A 21,339-nucleotide genomic window follows, 5' to 3' on the forward strand; every position below is an offset into this window, starting at 1 on the left:
CTGACTCAATTATCCAGATTTTCCTGATGAGATCAGATGAGCCCTTTTTTTAAAAAATTTTTATTTATTTATGATAGTCACACAGAGAGAGAGAGAGAGAGGCAGAGGGAGAAGCAGGCTCCATGCACCGGGAGCCCGACGTGGGATTCGATCCCGGGTCTCCAGGATCACGCCCTGGGCCAAAGGCAGGCGCTAAACCGCTGCGCCACCCAGGGATCCCCAGATGAGCCCTTTTAAGCAATTTTCTCCCAGCTGAGGGTAAAGAACATCTGAGATTCCAAGCCTGAGAACAATTTGACAAGCCATTGCTAACTCTTGAGATACACAGGGCCACATGCAAAGACTGGAAAAAGGCCTCTGGAACTAAGGGCAAATGCCAGCCTGCAAGGAAATGGAGATCTCAGGCCTATAAACATAAACTGAATTTTGCCAACAGCCTAAATGAACTTAAAAGTACATTCTTCCTCAGAGTCTTCCAGAGAGGAACGCTAACTTGCTGACACTGATTTCAATCTTGAGAATTTAGTTGAACCAAGTTGTGCCTGGACATCTGACCCACAGAAACTATGATATAAGAGTGTTGTTTTAAGCTGCTACATTTGTAGGAATTGTTTATAGCAAGAATAGGAGACTGATGGACTGAAAATGGGAAGAGATATAACCAAATCATTTCTTTATTATTGAATAAAGGATCCATAATTCTGTTTATTCATCTACAAGATTTTAAAGTACTAAATCAGGCTAAAAAATTGACAACCATTGTAAAAAAATATTTGTAGCTAATAGCAAGTTTATAACTGATCAGTCATAATTAGACTACAAAAAAAGTGTTATTAAGAAAATCATAAAGAAGAGAAAATACATTTATAGTAGTCTGTTTATCAAAAAATCTGTGTAGCAGTGGACCCATACAGTTCAAACCTCTTTGTTCAAGGGTTAACTGTACTTTGTGAAGCAGTAAATAAATAAGAATTTCAAGTTGTTAAATTTGTTAGACAAGATTATCACAAAAAATAAAACTTTCACACAAAGGAAATGTTACTTTCAAATGGTCTTTTTCATGCTGCCTCTCCCTCTTTTGGAACATTTTAAGTAATGGGCTACAGATGACTCAGAAAACTTTATTTTACAAAATACCTAGTTTCCTAGGATCTAGTCAATAGTGTATTTGTATAAAATTTCTGTTGGGACTTAGAACTTAAGGAACCAACTCCAAATGACACGGTATTGAAACTATTCACATTCAGTATTCTTATTTTGTAATATTTTGAGAACAAGTGCAATTTTCATTAGGATAACCTTTTTCCTGAAGATATAATTTATGTGAGTTTTTAAAGATCTGCTTAAAAAATAAGATATATATTTGAGAGTAGGGATTATCCTTTTCCTTTTATTTGTAGTTCAATGTTAAGCCTAATAATTTTCTAAAGAATTTATTAATACATTAGTAAATATTTAGGAATTTTCCAAGTGGCTATTTCCTTTGTTAATGCTGCTTTTTTTTTCTTTTCCAGCTTACAGATATGACCCAGACCTGTACATGAGTGACTTTGGTTAGTCAGAGTGAACATTCAATAATGAGTGGTGCAGCTTTGGGACTTGAGATTGTTTTTGTCTTTTTTCTGGCGTTATTCCTACTTCATCGATATGGAGACTTCAAGAAACAGCATAGACTCGTAATTGTTGGAACACTACTAGCTTGGTATCTCTGTTTTCTTATCGTCTTCATATTGCCTCTGGATGTTAGTACGGTAAGAGGTGAAACTGAGTTTTGCAATTCAAAAGGCAATTTTAATCATACAGCATGTTTGAGATATGTTAGTTCTTAAGAGAGCTAAGTTATATAAGGTTATATTTAATATTTTGTATTTAAATCTTACTGTAGGAATTTAATCATTAAAAAGCCTAGACAGGAAGGTAATTGGTGGATAGGTTGGTACCCTCCAGTACCCCTTAAGTACTTGGTAACCTTTTGATTTTTCACTTTTTCACTTTTAAACCATGTGTTCATTTAGACTATATACAATCGGTGCAAGCATGCTGCTGCAAACTCAAGCCCTCCTGAGAATAGCAACATCACAGGATTATATGCAACTGCTGCCCCAGTTCCCAGGTATTTGCTTCCTGTTTTTTTGTTTATTTATTTTAATAGGGTAGAGGAAAATTGCTTTAAAATTATCAATTCTTACCTTTAGGATTTTGTATTTATAAAAATTGATCCTTGTTCTCTATTCACCCCACTACCCCACCTTCTATCCTTTGCTAGTAGACTTTTAATTACCTTGTATTTTATTTAAATTTAAATCTTAAATAAATTTTAAATATTTATTGGTACCCAAAGCCTTTCAGTAGACACTAAGGAGAAATGTGGTGAAGACCTGATCATTTTTAGCCCTGGTTCTGCCTCTTACTAAGAATGTGACTTCCAATGGCTATTTTTCTTTTCAGTCTTACTCTGGTCTAAAAAATGGGGCATTCATTTTCTCTTTTGCCTGATTTATAAGGTTGTATAAAGGGTAAGGAGCTTATTCTATATGTAGGATGTTCCTTTCATATTGTGCATCCTTTGAAATCATTATAGTTTAATTTTTTATTTTTGCTCTTTAGAAGATTTTATTTTTTTAAAATTTTATTTATTCATTTTTTTTACATATTTTTTTTTATTGGAGTTCAATTTGCCAACATATAGCATAACACCCAGTAATCTCTGTACCCAACATGGGACTCAAACTCACAATCCGGAGATCAAGAGTTGCACATTCTATTGATTGAGCCAGCCAGGCACCCTGAAATCATTTTTACTTTTAGACCAAGAATGAATAAAGTTCAAATCATTGAAAGATTATGTAAATTCATATCCAACTTCCAAGTAAAAAACTTTAATAAATGTTGACTAGCTTTTAACAATGCTTTAGGTAGTGTTTGCATGCTTCTTTTTGCAGCTTTTATTTATTTATTTTTTTTAATCTAACCTGAATAAGGGTAAATTTGAAACATTACTCTCCTTTGAAGCACATTAAAAATTGGATCTAGATAAGTAACCATTATGAATTGTTAGAAGCTCCTGGGCTAAATGATATACTTAGGGTCTAGGAAGACTGTTAATGGAAGATACTGTGGTCAGATGCATGTATCTTCAGAAAATTCAAACAGAATTTTACAGATACTGGTCTCTGTCTATGGGAACTGTGCTGCAGTGACTGATTAGTTAGGGCTCCAGTTTCAGGAGTTAATCACCTAATGTCTTTTGCTTCCCTACCCCTCCTCCCTGGAAAATAACCAGCCCCTCAAATGGGGTATGTATTTCTTTTCTTTTAATTTTTTTTTAGGGGGTATGTATTTTTTTTAGGGGGTATGTATTTTAAAGGCAATCAAATCAAAGATTTAGTTTCAATACACATTCCCTTTTAAAGGCTGTCACATTTTCAGTCTGTTAGGTGAGTATCATGCTGTCTTTTTACTCAAGAACTAAAAATACACTGAAAGTTGAAAATTTAAATGGCATTCCTCTTCTAGAACAAACTGTTTTGTTTCCTCTCTGTTTTTTTAGTTTGGTAGTTAGCTTTGAGTTTTAAGTTTTCTATGAAATTTTAGAAGTTAGAGTCAGTAATTTGCATCTGAATGTAAATGAACTTTGCCATGCACAAATTAATTGTATAATTTAAGTAATTATTTATTAATTAGCTATAAATTATTATTAAACAGCCAGCATCCATGTTTCAAGCCATGGAGTTACATTCCTGATGGAATCATGCCAATTTTCTGGAGGGTAGTATATTGGACATCACAATTTTTAACATGGTAAGTGGTAGTGAAGGATTAAAAATTCTTTAAATTTGGTTACAGTTAAAAAAAAGATTATACTTCGTGAACCTTCATATTCTAGAATTTATTCAAGTGTAACTCTTTTTTAAATCTGCACATTCGGGGATCCCTGGGTGGCGCAGCGGTTTGGCGCCTGCCTTTGGCCCAGGGCACGATCCTGGAGACCTGGGATCAAGTCCCACGTCGGGCTCCCAGTGCATGGAGCCTGCTTCTCCCTCTGCCTGTGTCTCTGCCTCTCTCTCTCTGTGTGTGTGTGTGTGTGACTATCATAAATAAATAAAAATTAAAAAAAATAAAAATAAATCTGCACATTCTACTTTTCTGCTCATTCAGTTTCTCTCCTATCTTAAAAGAAATGAAAAGAAAAAAACCAGACAAATGAGAAATAGAAAATGAAAACTTTTCCCTATCACTGTTCCCTTCTAGTTACTGCCTTCTCTCTTGACCTTCAATTCAGTCTTCTAGTCCTAGTTTTACATGAAACTGCTCTTGTTAAGGTCATCATTGTCTGTTGGTTTTCTTTCTTTCTGCTTAGCCCAACCTGCTGCATTTCCTTCACAAGTTCTATTTCTGTGGCCCATTTTCATAAATGTTGATGTGTCCTGGGGTCCCATTTTTGGTCATCTTGCTACCTGACCTTCCCTATATGGCTCTGATTATTGCCATAGCCACAATGTATTCCAAATGTTTCTTTCTACCTACTATAGCTTTGTCTTTGTTTGCTTAAGAGATGGGGTGGTGGGAGAGGCAGGGGGAGAGAGACTGAGAATCTTAAGAAGGCTCCATTCCAAAAAAAAAAAAAAAGAAGAAGAAGGCTCCACTCCCAGCATCCCAGCATGGATCCTGTCACAGGGCTCGCTCTCACAACCCAAAGGTCATGACTTGAGCCAAAATCAAGAATCGGAGTCTTAACAGACTGAGCCACCCAGCACCCCAAAGCTTTGTCTTTCTGCTGTGCTCCAAACACATTATTCACTACGTACTGAGCATTTTAGATATTCTGCAGGCAACTAAGCTCTAAAACTGAAGCTAGTGAACATGGCAAGAGAAAAATCAGAGCAGAGTAGAGTAGTGCCCCTGTAGATTCATGTTCATTAAACTTATGTGAGCCCCCAGTATTGCCAGACTTTCCTCCTTTGTGTCTCTAGTCTGCTCACTCTTCATCCACGGTAAGTCTTTCTAATGACTCCAAATCTCAAACTCTACTGTTCCCTTTGTGGCTCTTTCTCTCTCTTTTATGTCCTGGAATCAATCCCTTCTCCCCTTGCAGAGGACTTCACTTTCTACTTCACAGTGAAAATACAAGTCATCAGATGGCAGCTCTTTCAGCTTCTCACCAGCACACCTACCAACCCATCCTTTTCCCTTCCTCTCAAAGAATGAGTCACTCTCAAAGTTGACTTCAGAGTGAAATCTCTCTTCCTGAAATATGGACCCATCCCCTTCAGCTCTTGTTACCTATACTTGCAGCTGCCAGTTTCAACAAAGCATACACAATTCTCTCATCTTTTTGAAAAAAAGAAAGAAAAAAAACAAAAAATCTCTCACATACAACCGTTTCCAACTTCCTGGCTTCTAACCTCATTGATGAGTACATCATAGCTTAATTTTTGGAGGGAGGCTTGTTTATTGAATTATAAATTGGTATAGAAAAATGACAAATTGTGTTTAGTTTGACTTTTTTCAAAGTGAATACACCCGGATAATTAGCACTCAGTTGATAATATAGAACATTGATAATGTGTATGCTACATCTAGAAGCTTCCCTCATACACCTCTGCCACTCCACCCCCATCAAAAGTAGCCATGATTCTGACATCTATAGATTAGTTTTACCATTTTTAAGCTTTATAAACATGGAGTTATGTGGTATGTATTTTTCTGCATCCCTTTTTTGGCTCACAAATTTGGAAGATTCATCTATGTTGTATTGCGTGTATCAGTGTTCTTTTCTTTTTCATTTCTGGAAAATCTTCCGTGATATCAATATGCCACAGTATATCCTACCTAGCCAGACTTCTCAAATGAATTGTCTGCATGTATTATCTTCATTTACTCATTGCTCACTCTATCCTCAACTTATCAAAGCCTTGTTTTTTGTTTTTTGTTTTTTGTTTTTTTTTTTGCCCCACATCACTCATACACACAGGTTCTGCATTAACTTGACTTCTTGGCAACATTTGATTATTGTTTTCTCTCCACTTTGAAACACTTCCTTCTCCTGTTTTCTCCTCCATTTGCTCCATGGTTTTCTTCCATACCTCTCTGCTATTTTTTCTCTGTCTCCTTTGCTGGCTCTTCCTCCTCCTGTGTCTCTCCCTCTCCTTTAAAATAGTATCTTTCACAGGCTCAACCTCAGCTCTTTCCTTTTCCTTCTACATATTTACCTTTCTAAATCTCATCTGCTCGTGTCATGTCAGTACCACAGATGTGGTGAGGACTCCTCTGAATCTGTGTTTCTACTCCTTTCTACTGAATTCTGAAGCTGGATGGCCGACTACCTCCTGTGCAGCTCGTTTGAGATGTGTCCTAAGTACTTCACCTCAGTGTAGTCATAGCCAGGCTTCCCTCCTGCTTCTTACCATATCGCCACCCCTTACCTTCTCCTATATAGTCCCAATTTTGTTACCTTTCAGTCCATTCTTCCTGCTAAAGCCTTATCAGTCTTTAAAAGACTTAAATTTGATCATGGCTCCCTTAAAGAAAAAGGTTCCTCATTGTCTAAATGCAGTCCAAAGTCTTCATAAAGACTCTAAAGGTCTTTTTTTCTTAGATTCATCTTAAGTCACTCATACTGTCGTACTCTCTGCTGGTCATTGTGGCCCCCTTTTCTCCCAGAGATGTGCTTTGCTTTCTCCAAAATTTAATATTACAAAATACTCAGTCATGTATTAGAGTTTGTTCAGTATTAATAATTACTCAAATCATATTTATTTGTGAAAAGAACTACACATTACAATTGAGATTCACATAATTCTAGTGTTTGAGATGAGAAGACATATCAATTGTTTCTTTAATCATATTTTTTTTCCAAATGTCCAGGATTCTGTTACCTTTTATGCAGTCATATGCAAGATCAGGAGGGTTTTCCATTACCGGAAAGATCAAAACTGCACTGATTGAGAATGCAATTTATTACGGCACCTATTTGCTGATTTTTGGAGCATTTTTAATTTATGTAGCTGTAAACCCACATTTGCACTTAGAATGGTAAGAAAACTTGTCTTCTTAACATTGTTTCTATATATATTTGCAGTTTTTAAAATTTATTTTTAAGTCATACATGCAGATAAATAGACATTTCATTGAGGAACATGTCAAGTTATGTGTTTTATAGGTTCCCCAGAAAGAAATCCCAGTAATCCCTCTTACTAAGATGGAAAAAATGGAATAATATATTTAAATGTAGCTATTAGACAAAGGACTAATGCTTTGTTTAATAGCTATGTGTTAGAAGTGTTAACTCTTATGATTTTTTAAAAGTTTTTATTTAAATTCCAGTTAGTTAACATACAGTGTAATATTAGTTTTGGGTGTATAGTTTTGTAATGACAAAATAATTAGTTTTCCTTTTCATTGGAATTTGTGAATGTTTTTTCTTTTGTTCTGACTATCATTTGAAGGCATATTTCTCTTTGATGATAGGTTCAGACATTATAATAACAAATGTGCGTTATACTTGTGATCTATATATGTGAAGAGATAGATCTCAGAAATTTAGTAATGGAGCAGTAATGAATCTCACTATCGCATTCCTGTAGGTATGCCTCAATGTAAGTTAAAATATTTTTTAGGCTTTAAAATTTTTTCAGGCTTCTCTTGGTTAATTAATACTAAGAAAGCACCTAATGAAAAAATTGTCTTTTCTTTGGACAAAATATGTATATTTTTTGCCAGGAATTATCCTAGACTCTAATTTTAACTATTATAGAAGCAGTGTTTCCTGTGTTAAACTCTATTTCTGCAGTCACACTCTAACTTCCTCTTAGAACGTGCAGACTATCTGCTGTCACTAAAAAAGTAACTGAGGCTTGGAAGATAATTTTTTTCATATAGAATCCTAGCCATCACTTAGGGCCATTTTCTAAAAAACGATTTAACACTAGTTAGCTTTATTTTATATTTTTCGTGGAAAAATAACTGTCACAGCTGTCTGCTTATGTTTCCTCCTCCTCAGGAACCAGCTTCAGACAATCGGGATAGCTGCAGCAAATACGTGGGGCCTGTTCCTTCTTGTGCTGCTGTTGGGGTACGGTTTGGTAGAAATTCCTCGGTCATACTGGAATGGAGCAAAAAGAGGTTATCTGCTTATGAAAACGTATTTTAAGGCAGCCAAACTGATGACAGAGAAAGCAGATGCAGAAGAGACTTTAGAAGATGTCATGGAGGTGAGCATATTTAAACCTCACATTACAGCCAGTCACGGTTGGTTTGTTGCTGCTGTTGTTCTTAGCACACTGATGGGCTTTACACTGAAAATTTGGTGATGTGTGATCCTTCAGAATGGTCCATCCATTAGCATGACTTCTTATTGGCAGTTCAGCTTCACAAGATGTCCTCTCTACCTTCCAACCAACAAAGATTAAACGAGAATATATTCAACAGTGCAGGGTTATGCTTGTTATTTTGGGATAACTTTGAATAGCACCCCTCTCCCAGGTTAGTTGATCAATTATATGGTTATGCTGACATGCATTCCTTGGTCCTCTAGACACTTAAATATTCAGCACCCATTTTTTTTAAGTGAATGAATAAATGAACAGAAGAATATGTGTTGTCACTGAAAAATCTGGTGTGGCTTTTTTACATTTTTCCCTACAAAATGTAAGAATGGTAGAAGACAATTCAAAATGTAAGAGTAAGTCTACAAATAGTATTCTGTTACATTTCCTCAGGCTTCTGATGGCTACTACTACATTTTTCAAAATAAATAATTTATGTGTAACTAATTTTATGTTTATATCTGGTTTATTTGGAAATTTATATTTGAAAATTTGAGTTCTTGAGGAAAAATATGAAAATTTATATTTGATAATATTTATTTATTTATTTAAAAGATTTTATTTATTCATTCATGAGAGACACAGAGAGAGAGAGAGGCAAAGACACAGGTAGAGGGAGAAGCAGGCTCCCCTCAGGGAGCCCGATGTGGGACTTGATCCTGAACTCCAGGATCACACCCTGAGCCGAAAGCAGAGCTCAACTGCTGAGCCATCCAGGCGTCCCGATGAAAACATATTTAAAAGATAATTTAAATTTGATAGTGTTTCCCTTAAAAGTTGATACTAGATTCAGTTTTTCCAGGTTTGAGGAATATGACTTATATCAGTTATTCAGTATTCCTTCAAGAAATGTAAATCCCGTTAATTACAGCAAGACCTCGATTTGACTAGGAGGAATCATCAATGTCTGAAGAAAGATGGATTTTGTTGTTGTTATTTGTTAAGTAAGAACCTTCTACTAAGGAACAGGGTGTCAGAAATTAGGACTGGCACTGGTGCTTTCTTTGTTATTTTAACACATATGTAAGGGATTTAAAAATTTTTAGAAAAGTGTACAAAATATTAATTTGATACATTTATATATTTATTTTGAGAAACCCTTCTTTCCCTAATGGATGATTTGAAAATAGCAGCAGGTCCACGTACATAGCAGAACTCCCACCCTTTCACCCCCCATCAAACAATGCATGATTTGTCACATGTGAGTTTCTTTGCCCATTTGTTTCAAGGGAACTTGGGGTCTTTTATGTTTTTCTGAACATCTACAAATTTGTAAGCTTGAGAAAATGTTTTCATCATTTAATAAATACTTGTCTTCTTGATGAGTTAAGTGCCATGCAGAACTGGCCATTAGGATACTAACTGTCTAGAGTGGAAAATTATACAGTCTGTGGTCAATGTGATGTGAAGGATACAAAGGCACAGTGGTAGTAAAGAGAGGCTTCACTTCTGAATAGTGATCAGAAAAGGAAGTGAAGTGTGATCTGGGCCTTGAAGGATGGATAGAATTTTCATAGCTGACAGCATCCTGGTCAGATACCAGGTTTTAAAACCAAATTAATTGACCATAAGGTTGATGTGGAAAAGACAAAGCTTGTAAGATTTAGAAGACAGGTTGTAGCCAAAATAGCAGGGCCATGAATGTCAGACTGAAAAGTCCAGACTATCTTTTGAAAGCAGTAGGGAATCATTTTAACACCCTGCAGTGGGAAGAGACCTGATCCTCTATGTTTTTTAGGATGATCTGTCTGATGGAGGTGTGCAAAATAAGGCATGGAACAAGAATATGAATACTTTGAGCAAAAATGTTCAAAATAGACTGGTTTTGAATACATTTTTAACATAACAAAAGTCAATCACCTTTTTTTTTTGGTAATTATTAATTATATTATTCACTTATCCATAAAATCTCCCAAATACAGTTTTGTAAAAACCAGCTTAGTGTTTTTATGTTTTTCTCTGTGATGAATATATTCATCTGTGTGTCTGTTATTTTTCTTTGGAGCATTAATAAACTTATAAGCCGTGTCAAACCATTCAAAAGGTATTTGCTAGAGGCATAAGAGATCATCTCTACCATTTGTCATTTTTTGAGGTGGAGAATTTGGGGGAGGGAGAAACAGCCACTATTTAAAATTGCCCATTAGCCTGACTTCATAGATGCTGTTTGCCCTGCCTAGTGATGAGGCACAGTGATGTCAGTGCTCTAAGTTACGTTATATTATTTTATTTATTTTTTAAAGATTTTATTTATTTATTCATGAGAGACACACACACACAGAGAGGCAGAGACACAGGTAGAGGGAGAAGCAGGCTCCATGCAGGGACCCTGACGTGGGACTCGATCCCGGGTCTCCAGGATCACACCCTGGGCTGAAGGTGGCGCTAAACCACTGAGCCACCAGGGCTGCCCTAAGTTACATTATTTTATTGTATTGTATTGTATTGTATTGTATTGTATTGTATTGTATTGTATTGTATTTATTTTATTTTTTAATAATAAATTTATTTTTTATTGATTTTCAATTTGCCAACATACAGAATAACACCCAGTGCTCATCCTGTCAAGTGCCCCCCTCAGTGCCCGTCACCCATTCACCCCCACCCTCCGCCCTCCTCCCCTTCCACCACCCCTAGTTCATTTCCCAGAGTCAGGAGTCTAAGTTACATTATTTTAGATGAAGAAAATAAGCAATATTTCAAATACTTTCTACACTTCATGGAAGTTACGAACTTTTAAAGGAATCTTAAATTTATAACAGATATAGTAAATATCATTAGTTAACTGTTTCAGTACTTATTTTTGTATAATATGGCTCAAAAATTTTAAAGGAAAAATACAGTATTTTCATGCATAATTTATAAGCAGACTGTATGGTTCATATTCAAAGTTGTACTAACAAGTCAACAAAATTTGAAGGCAATTTAGTAATACAATGCAATGATGATTCGAGAGTCTTTTAAAAACCCAAGTCTTAATCCTGTCACACTCCTGCAGTTAGGCCTCACTCAACTGACCTCAGATGAACTGTTACCAAGGCCTTCTGGAGGGCTTTGGTTTTCTTCAGCCGGATCAAGTGCTGCTCAGGCGCTTACTCTCCTTTTCTTCCCATGGTCACATTACTTCTTTCAGTTCCTTGAAACTCTTCATGCACTTCTGCTTGGAGGCCTTCATACAGGCTGCCCCTCTGTTTGGAATAGTCTTGCCCCTTCCTTTGGTTGGCTGACCTACCTCCTACTCATTCTTTTTATCTCAGCTTAAGTAATAAGTTTATCAGAAAGCCTCCCACACTGGATTACATAGTATTTTCCATACCATTTCTTTTTGAATAATGTGTTTTCTTCCTTAAGCTAAACTCCTGACAGGAGCAATGTCTACTGGTACAGAGTATAAGGTCTACATAGTTTAAATTTTGATAGTTATTGCTAAATTACCTTCCAAAGAAGTTATATAATTTTGCCAGAAAACTTCTTATTTTTAAAATTTGTAATTGTTTTTAGTGAGCTTGATGATCTTACCAGACATTTCACAATAGTTTCTTATGTGTCTTCCCAATCTTTGCTTGATTTGTAAGCACTCTCTATATAATAAGGGAAGTGATTTTTTTTGTCATATAAGACATAAATATCTTTTCATAATTTTGTCTATATGACAGATGGTCCTAGGGCCATTCTCTACTCTACAATCAGAATGTGCTTTTTAATACTCTGGTCAGTTTCTCTGCCTCTCAGCCCTTGAACATGTCGTTTGTTTTGCCAAGAACAGTGGTTCCAACTCTTTTTTTTTTATTCCATTAGTATTATAGAATATTGTTGTTTTTTGCGAACTACAGGTTGTAAAGATTCCCCCGCAACCCCTTTATACCTTTCAAAATCCCTAACTTGTTTATTACCTCACCATCAGCCCATAATCTTTTTTTTTTTAAAGATTTTATTTATTTATGTGAGAAACCCATAGAGAGAGGCAGAGACATAGGCAGAGGGAGAAGCAGCTTCTCATAGGGAGCCCAATGTGGGATTCGATCCCAGGACCGTAGGGATCACACACTGAGCCAAAGGCAAGATGCTCAACCACTGAGCCACGTAGGCATCCCATCAGCCCGTCATCTTTAAAGACCTGTAATGTCATGTCTTCCTACCACATTCTCCAGTATGGACTACTGTGACTTTCCACCTAGCACAGTGCTGGCATTAGTGTGCTCTTAATAAACAAATGTGGAATGAGTCAGTAGTTGTGACTGCTGTAGAGGACTCTCTCATTGGAAAGGGGCAGGTGCTTTGTGATGTTTGTTTCCTGTTGCTTCCTCTGATTTCTTCACCGTATTTTAGATGATGAGATAATTGAGCTTCCTGAGCCAGGTGGAGGAGTGCAACATCGCAAAGTTTGTCTGATCCTTCATGGCTTTTTTATAATGCCTGCTCATCATTGTGTACAAGTCAGCAAATGATAAGGGAATAAATCTTAGAAAGTAGTAAAAAAACATGAGGATATAGGTATTGCTATCCTATAATTCTGTATTTTTACTTAACATTCTCAATAACTTAATCAGTGAATGGAGCTTCATGTGTACGCTGAATAATTTGGGTTGAAATTAAACTTGTGAGAACATATATGGTACCTAGAACAGTTTCATTTGAAGCATATGATGTATAGAAATGGAAATATTTTTATTCCTCTTACTCTTTTTTATAGGAGGTTCGTAAAGTGAATGACAGCATCAAGTATAACCACCCATTGAGAAAATGTGTTGACACGATTCTTAAAAAGGTGATTAATTATAATCCTCATCTTTTTTCTTTTGACATACAAATTTGTAGAATATAATATTATAATAGAAGTATCAGAAAAGTATGAGAACAGCCTATGACTCAGGTCTTCTCATATCCTTTCCATTTTCAATGAAATATTAACCATAAACTGGTAGTAATCTGCACATAGAATTTGTTCAGTAGTTATTACGAGTTTAACATTTAATTATTGGCAATATTTTTCATTGAAATCTGGATGTAGAAGTTACGTTAATATGTATACTGATTGCTATGATGCAGCAATAGAGATGGACCGTCACAGTTTCTAAGTGTCATTGAATGTGGTCATTATAATAAACTAGGGCCTCAGTAATCTCTTTCACTTGCTCCCTGCATGTCAGTTTACAATATATGAAGTACATCGTAAAATGAATGGCCCTATGAGATACTTAAGACAGATATTTAACAAGAAGCCATACAATTAAGGTTTTACTGCATTGGGATTGAATTGGGGTATTTGTATACTTCCAAAATGATTATTCCAAAAATGAGCTGTTCAGTCATTGTCTTTGCAACCATAGAACCACTGAACTATTTCTTTTCCTCTATTTTAAATCTGTTATGCTGATTATTAGCTAGTGTTCCCTTTGACTAAGATGATGGGCATGAGAATCAATTCTCTAATCATTTCTCTTACAATGCTACCTTTTGAGACCTATTCAGAGAGGTTAAGTAACTTGCCCAAGTTCAGGTAAGTAATGAATAACTAACAAGACAGATGACCCCAAATCATGTGTTTTTCTGTTCCATGCCTTTTAAAAATCCAACATCTTGGATTTATTATGATTCTTCTTCATTTTTACCTAGGAAAATAATAGTTTCATCATGTGCCTACATAACCTAATCCTCTCAGATACTTATTGCTTCATGTAGGTAACTCCCTTACCCTACCACAGCTAGTATATCTGATAATAAAGATTAATATTAATAGGAGAAGGAAAACACTCAATATATCTAAAACATTTTCAAGAAAATGTCAGGAACTAAAAATCCAACCATCTAGAGATGCCAATGAAAGAAGATGATGTTTTTGAGAATACTAGACATGCCCAAGAATAGAAGATTTTGTAATAAAAATAAAATTTTTAAGTTTTTTGAAAATGAGACTTTAAAAAATCTGCTTGTCCCTTTTAGTGCCCTACAGAATATCAGGAAAAAATGGGTAGGAACATGGATGATTATGAAGATTTTGATGAAAAGCATAATACCTACCCAAGTGAAAAGAGTCTGGTAAAACTACATAAACAGGTAACTTTATTAATAATAGCTTTTTTTACTTACTGATAATTTTAGTTAGATTTATAATTACTGTCCACATAAAGGGAATTTTGAGTGAATATGTATTTGAAACTTTCTTTGATCCTGTGCATTTTTCTTTTTGAATTGTTTTAACTATGTGTTTCTTAACAGGGTTACTGTTGGTATTTGGGGAAGGAGAATTATTCACTGAACCTAATTGTTACATGTGTTGTTGAATACTAACATCCTTGGCTCAACCCAGCAAGTGCCACGGACATTTCCCCATTGTTATGAGAACCAAAATATGCTGTCTGGCAGGAAGATGAAACACTGCTGGATCAGAACACTGAAAGACATATTCCCCTGTTCTCTTTTTTAGGTGATTTATTCAGTTCAGAGGCACCGTCGAACTCAAGTACAATGGCAGATTCTTCTGGAGCAAGCATTTTATCTAGAAGATGTAGCAAAAAATGAAACTAGTGCTACTCATCAGTTTGTTCATACCTTTCAGTCACCAGAGCCAGAAAACAAATTTATCCAATATTTTTATAATCCTACAGTTGGTACGTAATTTGACATAATTTCAAAATTTAATGATAATTTTTCTAAGTGCAGAGTTGAATCATATTTGTATTATTTGATATATACCATGTGGTACTATATATTTGATAAACCTCCCCTCTAAAAATATTTTACTGGTTATATAACAGATTATCAGTTTCTACTGTTACTTTACAGTTAACCAAAATTCTATCCAAAAATATATGCAATGCATCAAGCATATTATGTATTCATAATACATACTCTAAAAAATTAGAATTTTAAGCAATTTTATATCATAAGCTTGGGTCTCTTCTTCAGTCTTGACATACTACTAAAATATTTCCCTAACAAGTCTTTGATTATTTATATCTATTGGTCTATTTACAAGACCTACACTGAGTATTTGTAATTATTTCATTCTCTCTTTTTTTTAAAGATTTTATTTTTTTATTCATGAGAGACACAGAGAGAGGGAGGCAAGGACACAGGCAGAGAGAGAAGCAGGCTTCATGCAGGGAGCCCAAAGTGTGGGACTTGATCCTGGGACTCCAGGATCACACCCTGGACTGAAGGCAGGCACTCAACTGCTGAGGCACCTATTTCATTCTCTTTAATGATTGTTTGTCACACTCTCTTCAAACGTTATCAGATTTAGTATGAAGAACTTAATGAAAATATGCCAAAGTGTCATAGTATTAACACTTCCATTTACCTTATTTTTCTAAATAAACCTTATGTTCTCTTTCTCATATTTGGTCTTGAGTATGAAGACAATGCCCATAATGTATCTTGGAAAACTCCTTCAGCAAAGATCTTTTCTAATTAAATAAAAGAAATACTTATTTTCATTCATTTGACAAGTATTTGAGAACATATATGTTATCCATTGTTGGGTGCTTGGGTACTTACTTATCAGTAAGTGTAAAGATGAAAATTCCTCTTTGTGGAGTGAGAAAAATAAACAATGTATACATAGAGGTGTGAAGAAAGTGCTGAGTAGGTAGCTGGCTGTAGAAATGGGAATTCAGGGGAGAAGTCTGGTCTACAAGTAAAAATCAGGCATCATCAGTGTATCATATCAGTGAGCTATGGGTCAGAATAAAATCAACAAAGAAGTAAATGATAAAAGCGAGAGAAAGTCAGAGGACCAAATCGAGGCATTCCAGAATGTAAACATTGGGTTGATGAGGAGGAACCAGGAAAAAGGCTAAAAGAGAAGTGGCCAGTGAAGTAGGAAGAAAAGCAGGATGGTGAGGTGTTTTGAGGAAAGGGGTATGTAAAGCACCTTTCCAAATGTTGTAGATGCGTCTACAGTCACATGAAGCCTTGGCCATTGGATTTCAGAGAAGTGAGGTGGAGGTTGAGGGGATAAGAAAGCTTAGTTGGAGTTTAAAAGAAATAAGGAGAGCAATTAAGAGGCAGAGAATAGAAAATGTAAAATGTTTTCCTTATAAAAGGGAGTAGAGAAAAGAAGTAGTAGCTGAAGGAGGATGGCAGGGTCAAGATCAATCATAGCATGTAATTTGGGAACAGTGTCTTGGAGGAAATGTAATGAGAGAGGAGCATAGCTCTGCTGATGTTCATGAGAAGGAGCCATGAAATGGGAAATAGTGAACAGCAGAGAATCCCCTTAGATTAGGAAGTAAGGCACAAATGTACCTGAGCAGGTAAGAAGAGGTGGTAGTGGGAACTTGGGGAGGCTCCCTTCTGCCAGCTACTCTGTGAAATGCTAAGAGTAAGTATAGGAGAAGAGATTTGGGAGATTTGAAGAGAGAAGGGAAGGTACAAAATAGTTGCTAAGGAGAAAAGGCCTGGGAGAAGATTGGTGAATTATAATCGGCTAGCCAGGCAGTGCTCAAGGTCCGCCTGAAGCTGGGAAGTAAGAGTTTAAGTGAGACCAGTCAGCAAAGTTGTGTGTCTCCCTTTTGCGGTGTGCAGCTCCATGGGTGCAGGCTCAGAGCAGCTGGAAAGTTGGATCTGACCAGGGTGTGGCTTCAGTTAGCAACTGCAGAGAAGCAAGAGAGGGCAAAGAAAGTGGGATGTTGGAGACTAGTTCTCCTCAAAGACTATAGAATCCGAGCTGGTAAAGAAAGCAATAGGGTACCAGGGCCTTAAGGGCAATACAAAGGTGCTAGAATGAATGGATCATTGATGCAGGTAAGGTCAGTCAGTGGAATTGGAATATTAGATGAAGATATTGCTTGGAAACAGGGACCCAGTAATGAGATTAAAAGGAAGGGTGGGAGTTATTGGCAGTGAGAGGCTTAGGGATGAGGGGTGTGCGTGAGTTGCAAGGGTGGGGTGGAGATGAGACCTCTGGGGGAAAGGAGGGCAAGGAAGTGAAAGACTCCAAAGGGACTAAAAAAAGGATCATCAGGGGATCCCTGGGTGGCACAGCAGTTTGGCGCCTGCCTTTGGCCCAGGGCGCCATCCTGGGGACCCGGGATCGAATCCCACATCGGGCTCCCGGTGCATAGAGCCTGCTTCTCCCTCTGCCTATATCGCTGCCTCTCTCTCTCTCTCTCTCTCTCTCTCTATCATAAAAAAAAAAAAAAATCATCAGTTTGGACCATGAGCTCACCAGGAATTGTGCTGAGAGTAAGGTTGAAATTTTTAGTGTGTGAGCTCAGAACTCAATACCTCAGTGAATGAAGTGAAAATACAGCCTTTTCAATTTGGGTAGCTTTTTTCTTTTTCTTTGTTTCTTTTTTTTTTTTACTTTTATTTTTTTTTATACCTAAAGTCAGACTTAACTGGGAATTGTCAGATTAGTACAAATAATTCTTGTATATGCTTCACCCAGATTCTCCACATGGTAATGGTTTACCCGAATTTATCTTTTTTTCCTTAATCTTTTCAGAGTTGAAACCAGATGTGATGCCATTTTCTCCTAAATGCTTCAGTGTAGAATTTCTAAAAATAAGGACATTTTCTTATATAACCAAATACAATGATCAAACCAGGAAATGAACTTTGATATGGAACTGTTATCTATAGACCTTAATCAAATTATCCCAAAATATTCTTTGTTAAAAATCCCAGATTTTTTAGTGAAAGGGAATAAAGGGGAAAGGAGAAAATATGAGTGGGAAATATCAGAAAGGAAGACAGAACATGAAAGACTCCTAACTGGGAAATGAACTAGGGGTGGTGAAAGGGGAGGTGGGTGGGGGGGGGTTGTGACTGCGTGACGGGCCCTGATGGGGGCACTTAATGGGATGAGCACTGGGTGTTATTCTATATGTTGGCAAATTAAACACCAATAAAAAATAAATTTATAAAAAAAAAATCCCAGATTTTTAAAATGCAGCACACTCAAGTGTCATGTCGCCTTAGTTTTCTTTTATCTGAAACGATTTCTCAGCTTCTTTTTGTTTTATGACGTTGATATTTTTGGAGACTCTAGGCCAGTTTTTTATTGGGTATCCCTGAGTTTGAGTCTGATATTTCCTCATGTTGGATGCAGGCTTTACATTTTGGGTGGGAATACGGTGGCACTGATACTGTGTTCTCAGTGCTTCATGGCAGGAGGCACATGATGTTACTTACTGTCCCATTACTGGTGATTATTTGGCGAGGAGCCAAATCTGCCTGGTTCCTCTGTTGTGAACTTAACTGTTTTCCTCTTTGCAGTTATAGATCTTGTTTGGGGATATTTTGAAGTAATGTAAATACCCACTTACTCCTTTAATGGTTTTCCTAATTTTTTTCTTTTATCTTCCAGAATGGTACTGGGAATGTCTTTTGCGACCATGGTTTTATAGGATACTTGCTGTGGTTTTGTCCATCTTCTCTGTGATTGTTGTGTGGTCCGAATGCACATTTTTTAGCACTACACCTGTCTTATCCCTCTTTGCAGTCTTCATACAGCTGGCTGAAAAAACGTACAATTATATTTATATTGAGGTTGGTTTATTTCATTTCTGTCATAAACATGTGTCAGTTCATAGTATAGTTGTCAACTGTTATTTTTTCTTTATTTATTTTACTAACAATGAAAGCAGTAAAGTTCCCTGCGCTGTTATTATTCAGACTTTCAAAAATGGTCTTCATCCATTTACCTAAACTAAGAATTGTGTTTGAGGGAAGATGACAAGGTGCAAAATAGTACAGAATCCTTTTATGAGAATACTTTGACCCTCTTTATGCCAGTGAAGCTATTTAATTTAGGGTCTTCATATGGAGAATTGCCAAGGGAGTGGGAGAATGGGCGCACTTTAGGAGGTAGATTTGAAACTCATGGACAGGTTGTTGAACTGGTTGAGATGTAGATTTTTTTATAAATTCATTTTCTTAGATGGTTAAGAAAAACTGTTACTGTGTTTAAATATTAGGATGTCAATAAATGTTAGCCGGAAATAAGGGATACTGCTTAAGAAAAGTATATAAAGTACCCAAGTCGATTAGTCTTAAGCTGGTTTTGCTTCTTTTTCAGATTGCTTGTTTCCTTTCCATCTTCTTTCTGAGCATCTGTGTTTATTCTACTGTGTTCAGGATTCGTGTATTTAACTATTATTACTTGGCTTCACATCACCAAACTGATGCTTACAGCCTTCTTTTCAGTGGCATGTAAGTAGGACTGTGTATAGAGACAAGCGGGTGACTCCATTGCATGCATTCTATGGATTTCTCATTTATTTCTTGTTTACGGGTGTTCCACTAGCACCTGTATCTATGTGAGCTCATTGATTAGGTTCAAGCATTAGTTAGATGTTTGCTGACTAAATCCTGCTTGAAGCTTAAGGTTATATTAGGTTTGCTAGGTTAGAGAGAAAAAGAAAGACAGCCTGGATTTACAAATCAGAGATTCAGTAAATAGATTAGTAAATACTAGGATCATTTGAAAATTTGGGGGCTAAGTCAGACCTAGAGAGTTCTGAGATTTGGTGGCATCAAACTGCATTATGAGGGCTTGAGAAAACAAACAGGAATAATCTTTGCTAAGAAATTTAGTAAGTCCAGTTCCCCTTGAGGATATTGCTGTCCTTGCCATTCTGAGACAGATTACACAGATGGTAGACTTGAAAAAAGTGCATATGTAGCACTCCACAAATTGTTAGGATAAAGCAGCAGCAAACACCATCAAAGTAGGCAGTCTGAGGCTGGAGTTTTGCTGTGTGGGTGTTGGTATTTTAGGGAGATGCAATTAATAGGATTTTCAGAATATCTCTCAGGTAAGGACATTTCACATTAAGAATTCAAGGTAAATATACATACTGATGGAAATAATAGTTATATTTCAATATAGTAAAATGTATTTTGCTACTATTTTTTTTTACATATTCTGTTTATAAATGCGTTTTTACAGGTTATTTTGCCGTTTGACTCCTCCGTTGTGTCTTAATTTCTTGGGTTTGACCCATATGGATTCATCCATCTCTCACCAGAATACACAGCCAACTGCTTATACATCTGTAAGTATAGTCAGAAAACAGTTTTTTAAGATTGTCTCTATGAGATGTATTATTGTGGATTTTTTTTTAAAGATTTTATTTATTCATGAGAGACACAGAAAGAGAGAGGCAGGGACATAGGCAGAGGGAAAAGCAGGCTCCACGCAGGGAGCCTGATGTCGGACTCGATCGCAGAATTCCAGGATCACACCCGAGCCAAAGGCAGATGAGACGTTTAACTTCTGAGCCACCCAGGCGTCCCATACTGTGGAATTTCTTGTAATGCTAGCAAAAAAGTTTTGTAGTGTTATTAGGATCTTTTTTTAATATCAAACTTTCTTTTAAAGGTTGTATATGTAACTACTAATGACTGGATAAAAATTATTTTTTTTCTCTCTTTTATTGTAAAAAAAGTTTTTTGGTGCACATTGCTTGTGCAACTGAGCAATATCAATAGACTTCATCTATAATATTAGCTTTTATATTTATAATCTTTATGTACACAATAAATTTCAATAATATTTATAAAATATTTTCTTTAGATGAAAACCTCAATAAATAAGCAAATTCAGACATAATTTACATATAACATATTAGTTTAAAATATACAGCAGAATGATATGATGTATGTATATATTTTGAAATGATTGCCACAGTATCTTTAGTTAACATCAGACTGTTTTTTTTTTCTTATGATGAGAACTTAAAAATCAATCCATTTAGAGCTTTATTTCTACTTTTCGAAAACTCCAAATTTGTTAATATGCTGGGTTAAGAGTGAATTTTCTAAAGGTGGAAAGTAATGAAAAATACAGAACTGTACTAATTTAACTTCCTTTTTTTCCTTTGGCTTGTTAGATTATGGGTTCCATGAAAGTTTTATCCTTTATCGCAGATGGATTCTATATATATTATCCTATGTTGGTGGTAATTCTCTGCATTGCTACTTACTTTAGGTAAGAAACTTAACATTGATAATTTTTCCTCCTACTCTTGTCCAATCTGGATATCCTGTCTCAAAGCTGTTT

At 36.0% G+C, this 21,339-nt stretch overlaps 1 protein-coding gene across 5 annotated transcripts in view; it reads left to right on the top strand.

Annotated features, from left to right (window-relative positions):
* The window catches only part of LMBRD2 (LMBR1 domain containing 2), a 43,978-nt gene that overhangs the window by 6,845 nt on the left and 15,794 nt on the right, over positions 1–21,339 (top strand). For all 5 annotated transcript variants that reach the window (XM_072824886.1, XM_072824888.1, XM_072824887.1 and 2 more), the window contains exons 2-13: positions 1,515–1,751; positions 2,016–2,113; positions 3,706–3,801; positions 6,868–7,035; positions 8,003–8,213; positions 13,021–13,095; positions 14,271–14,384; positions 14,755–14,938; positions 18,643–18,824; positions 19,354–19,487; positions 20,227–20,332; positions 21,170–21,267. In XM_072824886.1, coding sequence (XP_072680987.1) covers positions 1,578–1,751; positions 2,016–2,113; positions 3,706–3,801; positions 6,868–7,035; positions 8,003–8,213; positions 13,021–13,095; positions 14,271–14,384; positions 14,755–14,938; positions 18,643–18,824; positions 19,354–19,487; positions 20,227–20,332; positions 21,170–21,267 — 1,640 coding nt within the window. In that variant the 5' untranslated portion in view covers positions 1,515–1,577. The remainder of the gene's footprint in view (positions 1–1,514; positions 1,752–2,015; positions 2,114–3,705; positions 3,802–6,867; positions 7,036–8,002; positions 8,214–13,020; positions 13,096–14,270; positions 14,385–14,754; positions 14,939–18,642; positions 18,825–19,353; positions 19,488–20,226; positions 20,333–21,169; positions 21,268–21,339) is intronic.

The sequence above is a fragment of the Canis lupus genome, chromosome 4 (assembly GCF_048164855.1).
Source record: "Canis lupus baileyi chromosome 4, mCanLup2.hap1, whole genome shotgun sequence".
Taxonomy (NCBI): domain Eukaryota; kingdom Metazoa; phylum Chordata; class Mammalia; order Carnivora; family Canidae; genus Canis; species Canis lupus.